The following is a 14,299-nucleotide window of genomic DNA, read 5'->3' as shown; positions in this document are numbered from 1 at the left end:
AATACTTTCGCCACCCTGAAGTTCGGAACTGTGAACAGGTGTGCAAGACCCTTTACAGATGATCGAATCAGACTGCGTTAGTGATCTCGAACATCATAAAATGCATTTTTTTCTGGGCTTCCCCCATTTTCTCTCTACGATCGCGTGTGACCATTTACACAAAACGCGGAGCGGACAAGCGGTTATCCGCTATCCGCTAGGATAGAAACAGATGCGATTTTGTGAAAATACCGCGCGGTAATTATGGATTCTGGCCAACCAACGACATGATTGAAATGACGTCATCTATCAAAACCTTTTTTTGCGTCCGTCGAGTAAAAGACGACAATAAATACGAGTGCCGTAGTAAGCCTAGCCTAGTTTTGCAACTTCTTTTTATTCAAACACCTACGACGTGACTAATGTTCGTATAAGGATAGTGAAAAGAAAATATACATTTTAGTACGTTGTTAGGCAACAAGTCCCTCTAAAACTTAGGTCTGTATGTGCTAGGCCAACTGACAGTCAGTTACATCCAGGCCAGCAGTGACTGTAACATGCATTAGCTTCAAGGCCTACACGCACCTACTTTCCAACACTCCGTTCGCGAATTCCGCAAGCTGTGTAAATGGGAAAAGCCACACGGTTTTTCGCTTACAATTACCGCTTACCGTTGCCGCTCGTCTGTGTAAATTGGTCTTTACCCTATGCCAGATCCATCAAACCCTGGACATTACAAGAGTTTTGAGGAAGTATATGGTGACTAGTGAAGACACATGCCATCAAAACTTGATGATGTAAAGAAAGTGTCTGTAGAACAGAACAGGTATATTTTAATGTATATACAGAAATATTCTGTAGTATTCTTTTTCAGGGCTGTACATCAAAAACAACTGCACAAAACGTTAGAGACACCGTTAAGTGTAGTGACTGTGGAAAGCCACGATGTATCTATTCTTCACAACAATTAACTCCTAGAGAGCAGCGGCAATGAAAAAGAAACAGTAAACCATTTTTTATTTAAATGTCCTTTAAACTCTGTTAGAAATGATGTATACTTGGATCTTAAGAACAACCTCATAGACAATAATTTAAGTATGTACTGGGATAATGTTAATTGTGGATCTCAAGAATTAAAAAACCACTTTATGCTAGACAATTTATTCACTGAAAATGAAACATTAGGAGAAATCTTTGATTTTTATTGTAAAAAATATTTAATGAAAGCATGGGTTACTAGATCTACAATTTTATCAGCATTACCTCTCTCAACTAATTGATTAATATAGTAAACAAGCTACAGACATCTCTATGAGGATGTATCTGTAAGTTTCATTTTATTTATTTATTTTTATTAATTATCCTGTATTTTTTTTGTTCTGTTTTTATTTTTGTAGTTATATATATTGTACAGTTTACGTATTATGTATTTTCATAGATCTAATTAATTAATTAGTTTACAATTTGTTCTGATGTTATGTGTTAGTATTTAGAACTTTGTAGCTTATGTTATTTGTATTTTGTCTGAAAAATGGAAGCACCATTAACTGATAATGTGTGCCACCAATATAAAGGTGATTCCTATGAATAAATAAATAAACTCCAATCAATTGAGCAAAAATACGACTAAACCTGTGGATGCATGATAACGTCAGAAGGCAGTGCACTTGCTAGACAAGTGTTTGCACGTCTGGAATTAACATGTTCAAGACCCATTGAATGAGCCTACTATTGTGCCACAAAAGTAAATGGCAATAAGGGTATCTGTGCCCACTGTGGCCAAACAGGGGCAACAAAGAATAAGGAAATGTTGAAGCGTTTCAAAATGGTCCTACCAATGTGCGATTTATGTTTGCAGAAAGGCAATAAAAGCTTAAAACGTGGACCATTGAAAGATGCTGCAACAAATCAGAGCCAAAAAAATGAGTAAAGCATTTACACTGTAGTAGGCTTCTTCAATGTTGTATTGTAGTATTTTGAAGACACTAGAACTGCAACTTTTGATGTTTTGTAAAAATAATAAATATGCGTTCTAAGGTTAATCATGATAAAAAACAATGCACTACCTAAGTAGAGCGCATCGATAGTTCTCTCATTTCTAGGCCTAGCTTAGTTAGGCTTATTTTTGTAGGCCTAGCTGGTAAAGAGCAAACATACGAACATCATATGCTAGCTATAGGCCTAGCTTGACATTGTCTTTCCTTTTTTGGAAGAATCCATTAATACAAATTGGGGATAATAATAATAATAATAATAGTTCATTCTTATATAGCGCATATAAGCAAGCTCTCAATGCGCTGAACATTATTACCCCAGTCATTTTTTTGCATCAAACACGTATGGAAACATACTCCCATAATGCAGCTAGTAATCAGCGCAAAGTTGTGTCTTGATCTAACCAGGTACCCATTTATACACCTGGGTGGAGAGAGGCAAACGTAAGTAAAGTATCTTGCCTAAGGATACAAGCAATGCAGCGAGAGTTGGATTCGAACCTCGGTCTCACGATCAGTAGTCCAACGTCCAACACCCTGCGTCACACCCCCTCACGATCTGGTATTTTTGCTGCATCACATCAAAATATGAAAATATCAATCTGTGTGCGATGCATGTTGGGATTTATAGCCGGCCGCTAAAATTATTAAAATCATCTTTCACAATTATAACCTTTTAAAGACGGAAACAAATATCACCATAGGTCCATAGTAGTTATAAAATGTAGTGTGTAACCTTAAAATAGGTAAAAAAAAACCCGTAGGTCTAGTGTTTTTTTCATGTATTTTTACACTTTTGAATCTCAATGAGTAGTACAGGTACTGTGTATACTTTCTTTTTTAAGAAAACATAGAACAAAAAAGTCAACAAATCTATAGAAATAAAAGACTTGTCCAGTACACATTTTGAGGTAATAAAAAACACTTAGAAACATGTAAAATGTTTAGCTTTTCAGATTGTAGGTATATTACAGTAGACATAACCGGACCCTTAGCAATAAAAATAATATAGAACAACAAAAAAATCAACAAATACATATTTGAATGTTAAAATATACAATTACAGTTTTTTGTTGTTGTTTTTTGAGCTTGTTATAAGCCATAAGCCATGTCAAAAAGGGTAGCTAAATGGTTTTAGTGCATAATGCACCAGAGAGGTAAAAAATACAACCTTAAAGAAAATTAATTTCTTTATTTGACTACATATTGTTTACTTTAGCAGTCCCTGACCAATTCTCTGTTTATTTTACATTATGGTTTGTTGGCCAAATGCGAGTTGTATCGAGTGTACCGTAAGTCAAACTAAATTATAAAATAAAACAAATTTAATTGATGCCTTAACGTTATGTCGACAGAAAAACAGGCTTAGGGTTTTTGTCTTTCTACATAAGCTGGAGGTTTTACTATATTAGCAGTGGATTGTTCTACATTAACAGTTATTTATGACATTAACTGGCATTTTTTACTTTAGCTACATTAAAAACAGAATATTTACAACTGACATCTTGAAAACTTATTTTACCTGTAACCTAGCCTGGTTCCTTCTAAATGTTTCAATTGGATCATCTTCTTTATTATAGAAATCTAAGACTGGTCTAACATCATCAACTCCACTTGTTGCTATAGCTAAAGTGTAGAAAAACAAATGAAAAATGCATTAGATACGCAGTTTAACAATGTGAACTTTACAGCTATTTAAGGACAGTTTTACCGGTAACCATATTTTTTATGCATTAAGTATGTACATATGATTTCAGAACAATAAACAAGATTTATGATTTCTTTGTGTGCGTTCGCAAAACAGCCGTTATTTTTTATTTATTCAATTTTCTGCCATATACAATACAAAGAAGACAAAACAAATATAAAAGGCAAGGAAAGACCAAACATGTTCAATGTTTATTCATATTTTTATAAGATCTTTTTATCACACTTGTATTTTTGTATTCATGACTTTTAGTATTTATAATAGTTTGAGTTTGTCAAATAAAATTCTGTATTCTGTAAAATATTGTATTATATTTATGACACAATTATACTATTTTTAGTAGATTTCATCGGACTGTTATATCTACAATTTACCAAGCATTTGTTATTCTTTTTTATATAACACCTAAATAAATTCCTGTCATTTGATTGGACGATTGTGGGTCACATGGCGTGCAATAGTACGCACTATTAAACGATCACGATCGTTTAATAGTACTTTTTGAAACATTTTTGTGTACGAAAAAAAAACCGTCTCGCGGATGAAAAAAAATCTAGTACACAAATTATCCTATGATATGGCTCTGTACTGTGAAATACAACAGCGCCACCTGTCGTCTGGCCTCAGTTTCGTTTTTCTTTTAAACATTGTGTACGAAAAAAAAAACATTTCGCGGATGAAAAAAAATCTAGTACACAAATTACCCTATGATATGGCTCTGTACTGTGAAATACAACAGCGCCACCCGTCGTCTGGTCTCAGTTTCATTTGTAAACACCACAGCGAGATACGCAACAGCAGCAGATATTTGTGTATGATTTGGACATTATGTACTAATTTCATTCAAAAAGGCATTTAAATTAGCTTTAGATCGTTTTTAGGATTTTGATTAATTAATGGGGACATCCCTACAAGACATGGAATTATTGGAAAAACCATAATTAGCTTAGATAAGTTCCAATTGTCTGTCGAAGTTTTGCCTTTCAGCCAAGCTAGTACTAGGCTACTAGGTCTAGCCTAGGCCATGCTAGTATTAGGCTAGGCCTAGCCTAGGCGTTTTAGCCTTGCTAGGCCTAGGATTGTTTGGTCGTTTGTTGACATAATTAACACAAAAGTAGGTGTGTTTACGAAATCCATATAAATATAACATTTAATATAAAATTATTAAAAACCAAATGTTACTGTTTTTAATCAATGTGAATGAAATGTAGTAGGCTTTGGCTAGGGCTACATTTTATTTGATTCAAATGACAAGAATTTATTTAGATGTTATATAAAACAAATAATGAATGTTTTGTATTCGTGTAATGGTACAAATAATGGCACTTGGTGAATGATGAAAGGTTATATTTCAACTCGGCTCATCGCCTCGTTGAAATATAACCTTTCATCATTCACCTTGTGCCATTATTTGTACCATTACACTCATAAACATTCATTATTTGTATATTATCACTTTTCATTATCTACTAGAGGATTTTATTTGATTATAAATGTTACAATATTATTAAAACTAAAAAATTAAACATATCCCTCTAATAAGCACTTTTCTCAAATTAACTCCGCCTCCCTACTTCCACCCTATAAGGACCCTACAAAACAATAAACACTTTACCTAAAAATGTTCTTAATCATCTAAGGCACAGGTTAGTAGTAGGATTAGTTTTAGGAATGATTTCAATAATGGTAACCGACCGCAAACATCCAGGCCAGAATCCTTCTAATAAAACCCTTTTAGCAGAGTCATTATCATTCCTAGAACCATTGTCTACACTTCGTAGAGGGGGAGAGAGTGACGCGAGCTCAACCTCTAGTTGACCTAATTTTTTTTAAATTCTAAATTGCGAAAATCCAGTTGAAAGTGATCATCACACTAGATCCGGGTGTCACGAAAGCTCAGACCACGAAAGCTCAGACCCCCTAAGACCTAAGATCACGAAAGCTAAGACCCAACACCTAAGATTACAAATATTTATCTTTCGCACCTGCCTTGTATTTTAACTCCCAACATTTATTCTGAATACCACACCTTAGAATTGGCACTTTCATGAAAAAGAATCACATAAAAAGTAACAAATACATTTTTAAATTGATGATTTTACAGACGTTTTTCTCGCACACAAAATGACTAGCCTACAGTACAGTAGGCCTACCCCCATGGGCCATGTTCAATGTTTTTGTTTCTATGGAACGTCAAAAGAGCAAAAATTATAAAGAGGGCTGAAAACTCTGTGGAGTCCATCTACAGTGTGGATGGAACAATGTAAAATTAAAATTGTAATGATAATAGTATAATCATGCAAGTACGAAGAAATAAATACTGGCAAATAAATTTTAATTTAAAAATCATGATAAGTGTTTTTGTTTCGTTTTCTTTCTGTTTTTATACTTGTACTATTATTGTTGCTCTTTTGGCGCTCCATAGAAACAAAAACATTGAGCATGGGGAGCTCGAGGAGTTACATTACAGTATACAAAGAAACACATCTGTAAAATCATCAATTTAAAGGATTTATTTATTTGTTATTATGTGTTTCTCCTTCTGAAAGTACTTATAAGTCCTAATTTTAAAGTGTGGTGTTCAGGATAAAGTTAGTCAACAAATTTGGAGTCAAAATACAAGAAAGGCAGGTGCGTAAGAAAAACATCCTCTGAAGCAACACAATGGAGTAAATATATACCAACAAACAACCCGTCAAGTTTGTTTGTTGTAAAGAAAAAATATACATTTACTCAACGGGCGAAAATAATGTGAGTTTATCTATGTTTTGCGGTAGTATTAAATTATATTTATGGTAATAAATGAAACCTACTGTGTTTAAAATTATGTATGGATAAACAAGTATTGTTTTTAAGCTGTAGTATATCTTAGTATTTGTAATCTTAGGTCTTAGGGGGTCTGAGCTTTCGTGGTCTGAGCTTTCGTGACACCCCACTAGATCCTTTCTAAAATATGCAAACGGTGATTTTGGTTTACCTAAACAATTTACTACATTTGGTTCCATGGTCAGTTTTCTTAAATACCAGTGACATTAACGATTCTTGAAATGAATTCTTAGATGTGTTGGACAGTGCAGTAAGATATAGCATCCCATCAGGTCCAAGGAAATCCGGAAACCCAAAAAGTCCTTGGTTACAAAAGAAATTAAACTACTTATACAAAAAAAACCCTTTTTTTCTTTTATTTAAGAGTGCTTGTCACCAAAAATCAGACATATTCGTAATTTAGTGGCAAGGGTCAAAATTTCGAATTGGCTCATATTTTGCACATTGGTAGACCTTGATGTAAGTAAACCTGATGTGTAGTTTGTTTGGTAAAATATCGCTTAGTTTTCGAGAAAATCGAAAAATAACGATTTTCGGCCAATTTTGTTAATTTTTGGTGTATAATTTACATTAAGTTTAACAGCCTCTGGAAGCCAAATGTAGCAACCTAGCGTTTTAATATTTTACACTTACGTTAACTAGCATCTTGACAATAATTTAGTAAAGTTTCAAAAAATTTGATGTAATTTTAAGATTTTGACTAATTAATTACTAATTAGCATATATAAAACTCTTAAAAAGTAGAGTAAAAACAAACGCTTTTTTTTTCATGTGCGACGAATTTTTTTTTAATAAAAAAATAGTCAATCTACTGTTTAGATACTAATATTTATGAATCAAGTAAAAAAAATTTGGGGAAACTATTTTCCGCTCCGCGCCAGAGCCACAAAGTTGTAAGAAATTCTAAGATTTCATCTGTCGGCAAGATCAATCAGATGTACCTATTGTTCTCTATTTACAGATTTAAGGTAAATTTTACTACGAGAAACAAACTTTAAAGGTAAACTGAAAGGTCCTGAATAATTTGGAATTACGTTTTAATATAAAAACATCTAAAAATAAATTTCTAGTCAAATTTAAACGACTAACCCATGAAATTAAGCAATTACTATCTAAGCTCAACATTATAACGCGCTTAGCTTCATCACCTGTTATGTTTTCCACTAGGTGAATTTATTCTTATTATTATTATAATATAATAATAATAATATTATTATTTTTTGCACTATACGCGCGCATGCGCAGTTTATTTTTATCAACAAAGTGTTCCATTTGACGTGTGCGTATACGCGAAAATGTTTGATTTGCGCGAATAATTTCGCCTAGTGGAAAACAGGCTATATAACATAATGTTCTTATCTTCTCATATAGAGAGTATTCGCACGATCACGTTAACGCTATTTTCCAAGCTCCGCCCACTTTGTAAACAACTTGCTGTGCGTGCGCAAGCATTACGAAAAACTTTAGTTACGTGCGTCGAGAACCTTATTTCTGAAAAATAGCGTAAATGAAAATGTTAACCAAAACATGATTAAACATGCCTGGCTAGGCTTAGTCTCTATAAACCCAAGGTATTCCATGATTTGTTTTAATACGTGTGGCGTATATTGCGTGCGCTACACATGCTTTGCGTTCTACACTTCCCGTCGAAGCGGGAATTCAAAACGAGCAAGTACGTTAATGCAAATGTTCACTGAACTCTGTTGTTATGCAAATGAGTAGAATGGTGACACATCCGATAACGTTCATGTGCTCGTGCGAAATTTCCTAATAATTCGTAGCCTAAACAATAAATTATTGTTTGTAAACTTGTAAACCATTGTTTCATCCCTTCGCTTTATTAAAAAAATTACAGAACGCGACTTTAAATACTAACAATTTAGACAACAGAATCGTCCCACATATTAAATTGTTATTTTAAAGAATTCATTGCTACCTTAATCAATCGAGCAACTGCACACGGAAACCAGCTTTCCCAGCAAATCAATGTATGGCTTCTTGCGCTTTATGGTTATATCTGTGGTATCAAGTTCAAGAGAACTACACATTTCTTGCAACATTGGCAAAGAGAATCTGGAGAGTTTTTCTTGAGCTTTCAGTTCACAAATATTATGCATTTCAAACATTATTGGATGCTGCAAGCCTATTGTGTCCAGTACTACGGTTTGCGACAAAAGTTGAATTTCTCTTTCCTTTTCCGTTTTTGAATCATCTCCATTTTCTTCGACTTTGTCACCATCTTCATTACTATCGTAATCATCATCTTCGTCATCATCATCATCATGAACGACTGCATCTGTCCTCCTTTTTTTAGCCAAGTGTGAGAAAAACTTGCTGTGCTGTTAAAAATTCAGTCTAGATGTGAACCATCGCTGTGCCTGGCCGATCTCATCTCTCGTGAGACATCACATGGATCAGCTTTCTGTCCCATCTGCTCTCCAGCGTCAGAAACATCAATAAGGTAGGTTTTCTGTGGTACAGAAAATCGGGTCGGTTTTTTGCAGAGGACTTTAACGCCCAGCCCATTTGCAGTTTGGGGCCAATGTCAAACCGTGGCAAATCGTTGGTTCTTGTTGGTTCTGGATTTTTAGAAGTACCCTCTCTCCTAGTTGTGTTGCGTATAATTTCATTGCCCTGTCATAAAGTGTTTCATGTTCTAGTGCGTTCTTGTGATTTTCATAATCTAAGTGTTTCTCTAGGGAAGAGTACCTCTGATATGACCTAATGCAACCTTGTTCGCGACAAAAGAACAGTTTGCTGGGGGTACCAGGACTTTCTTCACTTTCTATTTGGTCGTCGTCATTTATATCAGCTTGTTCTTCATGAGATGTCTTGGCTTATATTCTTGCTTTTACTGCAATAAATGATACTTGATTTATTTTGATCAGACGTTGTATCTTGGTTATGAATTCAATTGGGTAGCTTCAAGGGCACACAGTATTTACTCAAAAGTAGATTTTGTACTGCACCAATACCATACACGCCATCCACACCTTCATGGACCTGCTTCCATACTCTATGTTGTTGATGTGACTCACGCCTTTCCATTTTCCTGCTGCACAAATAGTACCACTCACTATCGATGCCCGTAAACCTAAACATGTATCTGTGTGCAGCGATTTCCTTCTGGCATGCTTGTAAAGGTAGGACTTCAGTGATGCTCTGTTTGCGGTCTTTTCTATCGAATCCACAAGCTCCGCCGACAACCGATTTAAAAGAACATGAAATCTCCATTTTGTTTGTTTTTTTATATATAAGAATTATTTTCAACACGTCTTTACATTGTAAGACATAAACTAAAATGGATAACAAATCAGTTCCGTTGTCAACGTCAATGAAGATATCGTTATCTATCGAATATACGCAGTAAAGTGTTTTGTCTACTGTGGTTAATGTTTTGAAACATTCTCGTTGAGTAAGTTCGACCAGGTTCGACAAACAGGAAAACGATAACAAGTTAAAAGAAATTTGTTTTTCAGTTTTATCCTATAAACTATGAGAGGATGGAATAATTTATAATAATGTGGTTTGACAAAGAATAAGCGAGTGATTTTTAGTTAATTGCTTAATTTCATATATTGATTAGTAATTTTACCAGAAACGTATTTTTAGTTTGTGTTTAAATTACAACTTAATTCAAAATTTATCTTTCAAGTTTGTTTCTCGTAATAAAAGTTTGGCTTAAAGCCACTTGGATTGCTAAATAGAGAACAATAGGTACATCTGATTGATCTTGCCGACAGATAAAATCTTTGAATTTCTTACAACTTTGTGGCTCTGGCGCGGAGCGGAAAATAGTTTCCCCAATTTTTTTTTACTTGATTCATAAATATTAGTATCTAAACTTTAGATTGATGACTTTTTTATTTTAAAAAAATTCGTCGCACATGAAAAAAAACGCGTTTGTTTTTACCCTACTTTTTAAGAGTTTTATATATGCTAATTAGTAATTAATTAGTCAAAATCTTAAAATTTCATAAAATTTTTTGAAACTTTACCAAATTATTGTCATGCTAGTTAACGTAAGTGTAAAATATTAAAACGCTAGGTTGCTACGTTTGGCTTCCAGAGGCTGTTAAAATTAATGTAAATTATACACAAAAAATTAACAAAATTGGCCGAAAATCGTTATTTTTCGATTTTCTCGAAAACTAAGCGATATTTTACCAAACAATCTACACATCAGGTTTACTTACATCAAGGTCTACCAATGTGAAAAATATGAGCCAATTCGAAATTTTGACCCTTGCCACCTAATGTTTGATTTTTAGTGACTGGCTCTCTTAATAACTAGTGGGTTTGCTCGCTCTCTTTTCTATAGTTTTTTTTTATGGATTTTGATTCTCGATACCATCAGGATGAAGAATTTTTTTACTGGACAGCTGTCAGCACTTTGCATAATTAGCATAAACAAAATGGCCGATATTTTCATAAAACATGCTTTTATCTCTGGAAATACTGGACGTAGTGAGCAAATTTTGGTGTAAAATTGTTCACAATGTATATGTTTATATTAGCTCTTACAGAATTTTTTTTGGTAAAATTGACCGGAAACCACATTTTTAGCAATTTTGGCCTTTGACCTCTTTTCGCTATATCTAAGTAACGGCAGGTCGGAGAGAATTAAAACTAGGAGTAAATTGTTCCCAAGATATACATTTATATTCAGTTTAACAGATAATATTGCTTGAAAATGACCGGAAGTGTGGTTATTGACCTTTGACATAATTTAATCAGAAGTTTATTCCATATTTAAAAAATATTTGTCATAGGGAGCCAATTTTGGTGTCTAATTGTTTGCAATATATATGTTTATACTTGTCATAGTGAAACATTTTTTTCCAAAAGTGAACGGAACATGCATTTTCTTCGTGTATTAGCATTTGACCCGCTTTCTTGGCGTAGAGAGTTGAAAATAGGCGCACATTGTTTATAATAACAGGTCATACTTATATTCACTCTAATGGATTATAATGTTTGAAAAATAACTTCTGACGAAATTGTAAATACAGTAGAACCTTCATTTTACGTACAGTACGGGTCCAAAAGGAAAACGTAAAACATGGGATTCGTAAAATCATGGTTGACCTTAAATTGACCCCCATATATGTTTGCCTACTTTACTGTACAGCATGCAGGTGATCACTAGCTAGGCCTTGCCTAGAATAATCTAGACCAGGCTAGCAGGCCTAGCAGGATGCGATGCCTAACTAGAAAATTACAGTATATACAGGCTGTTTGATGTTTAAATAAAGTATCAATGTTCTTGTATTTTCTATCAATAAAAACAGTCGCTGCTGTAGGGGGAATGCACATGTGTAGCTTGTCTCACACACAGCAGAGTACACAGCCATGGCTAAGTTGTCTTTGTGCTTTGATTTTAAATTTGCGCCCTCAATGTAAGAAAATGATGACGTCATCGACGTAAAATTCAGGGAACGTAAAATCAATATAATCAATACGACATGTTATCCCTATTTTATTTGTTGTAACTGTACCTTATTCACAATTTTCTTTAACATAACAATGTCTCCTATATTTCATGCTTTCTGCTGCGTATATGAGATTAAAAACACCAATCAGCATCGATTCGCCAACCATAAAGTGCACCCAACATGATCACATGTCTATGTGTCAATGACCCTATTTATACTTCGACGATTTATTAGCCGGCACGAAGCAAAGTCAGCTTTCTTTTTAGCCCGCAATGTGTTCACACTTACCCAAAAAGCCGGCCTCGGGCCCCTACTATTGTGTTTACACTTGCTCTTGCGGAAGAGTGTTTACACTTGCTCTTGCGGAAGAGTGCTCGATGATACGATTTCGATACATTTACGTCATATCCGCTCATGTGCGCTACCAACTGTCTTAAAACGTTAATATTATTAACCGTTGTCATTTACACTAGGCCTATCGAACTTTATCAAAAAAAGCATAAAATAACGGTATTTTTAATATGTATCAAAACAATTGTATTATTGCTTTACTACTAATGTTTGCGTCTTGTTTTCTGAAGAATAGTAGTAGATCAATTCATCTTCACCAATGTAATTTCAACGAAGAAACTAGGCCTCTATAGGCCTAGGCCTGGCCTAGTAGATGAAGCCTGTATGTTTATATGTATTTTACATACATGCATTTCCGGTTCAGCAGTAATTGTTTTAGATGTGTTTTTTACATTTTTTGAAGGTGCATGGTATCTTAAATCCATAGAGTTTAACTTGAAAAATGGTCAGGATGCAGATTATTATTATTATTATTACATTTTATTAACCAGGGTATACATTATACATTAAAAACTCAGCAGAGACTTAGTTAATAAAAAAATACATCAAACAATTTTGATTTTAAGACCCTTACAGAAGTCTCAGTTCTCAAATCAACGGGCAAATTGTTCCATATTTTTTCTACCAACACAAAAACTTGTGAGATAACTCTTTTTTTTGTGCAAAAGGGACCTTAAGTTTCATAACAGTGGACCGTCTTGTTTCACTAGTTTTTGAAAGTGGCGTGAATAGGTTTGTTATGCATGCCTATGTGTGTCAAATTGTTTAGACATTTGAAAACGAGAGTGGCAGATGATGAGACTGTCAGGCAAAGAGTAGTCAAGTCAAAATAATGTATAATGTGACGAAATTTAAATAAAGTTCAGACAAACCAAAAAGTATTATTAAGTATGAAATAGATATTGATGATATTGTGATTGTATGTAAAATAAAAGAATGATTCTTACTTCTTAGAAACACAGCTAGGTCAAAGAGGGTACGGTCACTGTCATCTCCATCCCATTTCTTGAGAGCAACACCATTACGTGGTTGTATTTGAAATGCATTTACATTGCAATCAATCATTATGACTTTGGACAGATCTCTGTTCAAACATGAAAGATCCTACAATAGAATAAATATAGCAATGTTCACTCATTTCACCTGAAAATCACAGACCAAGTTTCTAATAGGGGCGCTGCTCTACCACTAGCACAGTTACTCCTAGCAACAACATCTAGTCATTACCAAATAATATTTGTTGACAAGTTGAAATGTCGCACACGTACATATTTATTACTGATTTAACGTAAAGAATTGTGAACAGATATCAATGCTGTCGATCAATAACTGGTTTATCAGATGATATTCCAAGATCATCAAGGTGGGCTTACAGTGACTGACTTATCATCCTCACCCTCTCCCAATTATCTATAAATTAATGCTACTAAATTTTTTCATATTTTACGTATCTCCTCCAAAACCACTGAACGGTACGTGCTCACATTTTGCACACTGATGTTTATTCAGGGGCCGCACATGATAGGCTATGTCACTTTCCTGAATTTAAAGGATAAACACTAAAAAGGTCCAAAAATAGCAATAATTTGACCATGTTTTGCGAGTTGTTACATCATGTATCAACTATGCAACCTTCTCCGTTGTGTACCGCAATGGCCTGATCTACAAACACCATGCCGAGCTGCCAAATTAAAACGGTGTTTAGTATCGACTGATCGCGTCATTTTTAATTACACCTATCCTGGGAACAGAATGTATTTTGTAAATCACGGTCAAAAAATTGCGCAATATAAATAACCATTAAAATTTAAAAAAATGTAAATGAAAAAGGAAAAAAAACAAAAAAGCATACACACACACAAAATGATTCCAAAGTCGTGTTTCCACAAAATATTAGATATAAAAGTTTGTGTCCAAGCGCATCATCTAATTTCGAGTACAGGGAGTGCACATTTTGCGTTGATTTTAAAGTCCATTTTATATTACAATACTTAATTTTATAACTT

The 14,299-nt window shown here is 34.1% G+C and overlaps 1 protein-coding gene across 1 annotated transcript in view; it reads right to left on the bottom strand.

Annotated features, from left to right (window-relative positions):
- LOC140060358 (mitochondrial import inner membrane translocase subunit TIM50-like) overlaps nucleotides 1-14,299 on the bottom strand; it is a 54,813-nt gene that overhangs the window by 10,922 nt on the left and 29,592 nt on the right. The window contains exons 7-8 of the mRNA XM_072106531.1: nucleotides 13,241-13,397; nucleotides 3,496-3,599 (exon numbers count right to left, since the gene is read on the bottom strand). Of these exons, the coding sequence (XP_071962632.1) occupies nucleotides 3,496-3,599; nucleotides 13,241-13,397 (261 nt within the window). The remainder of the gene's footprint in view (nucleotides 1-3,495; nucleotides 3,600-13,240; nucleotides 13,398-14,299) is intronic.

The sequence above is a fragment of the Antedon mediterranea genome, chromosome 10 (genome assembly GCF_964355755.1).
Source record: "Antedon mediterranea chromosome 10, ecAntMedi1.1, whole genome shotgun sequence".
Classification (NCBI taxonomy): domain Eukaryota; kingdom Metazoa; phylum Echinodermata; class Crinoidea; order Comatulida; family Antedonidae; genus Antedon; species Antedon mediterranea.
The sequence above is the reverse complement of the archived record's forward strand: the minus strand, read 5'-3'. Positions and strand labels throughout refer to the sequence as shown.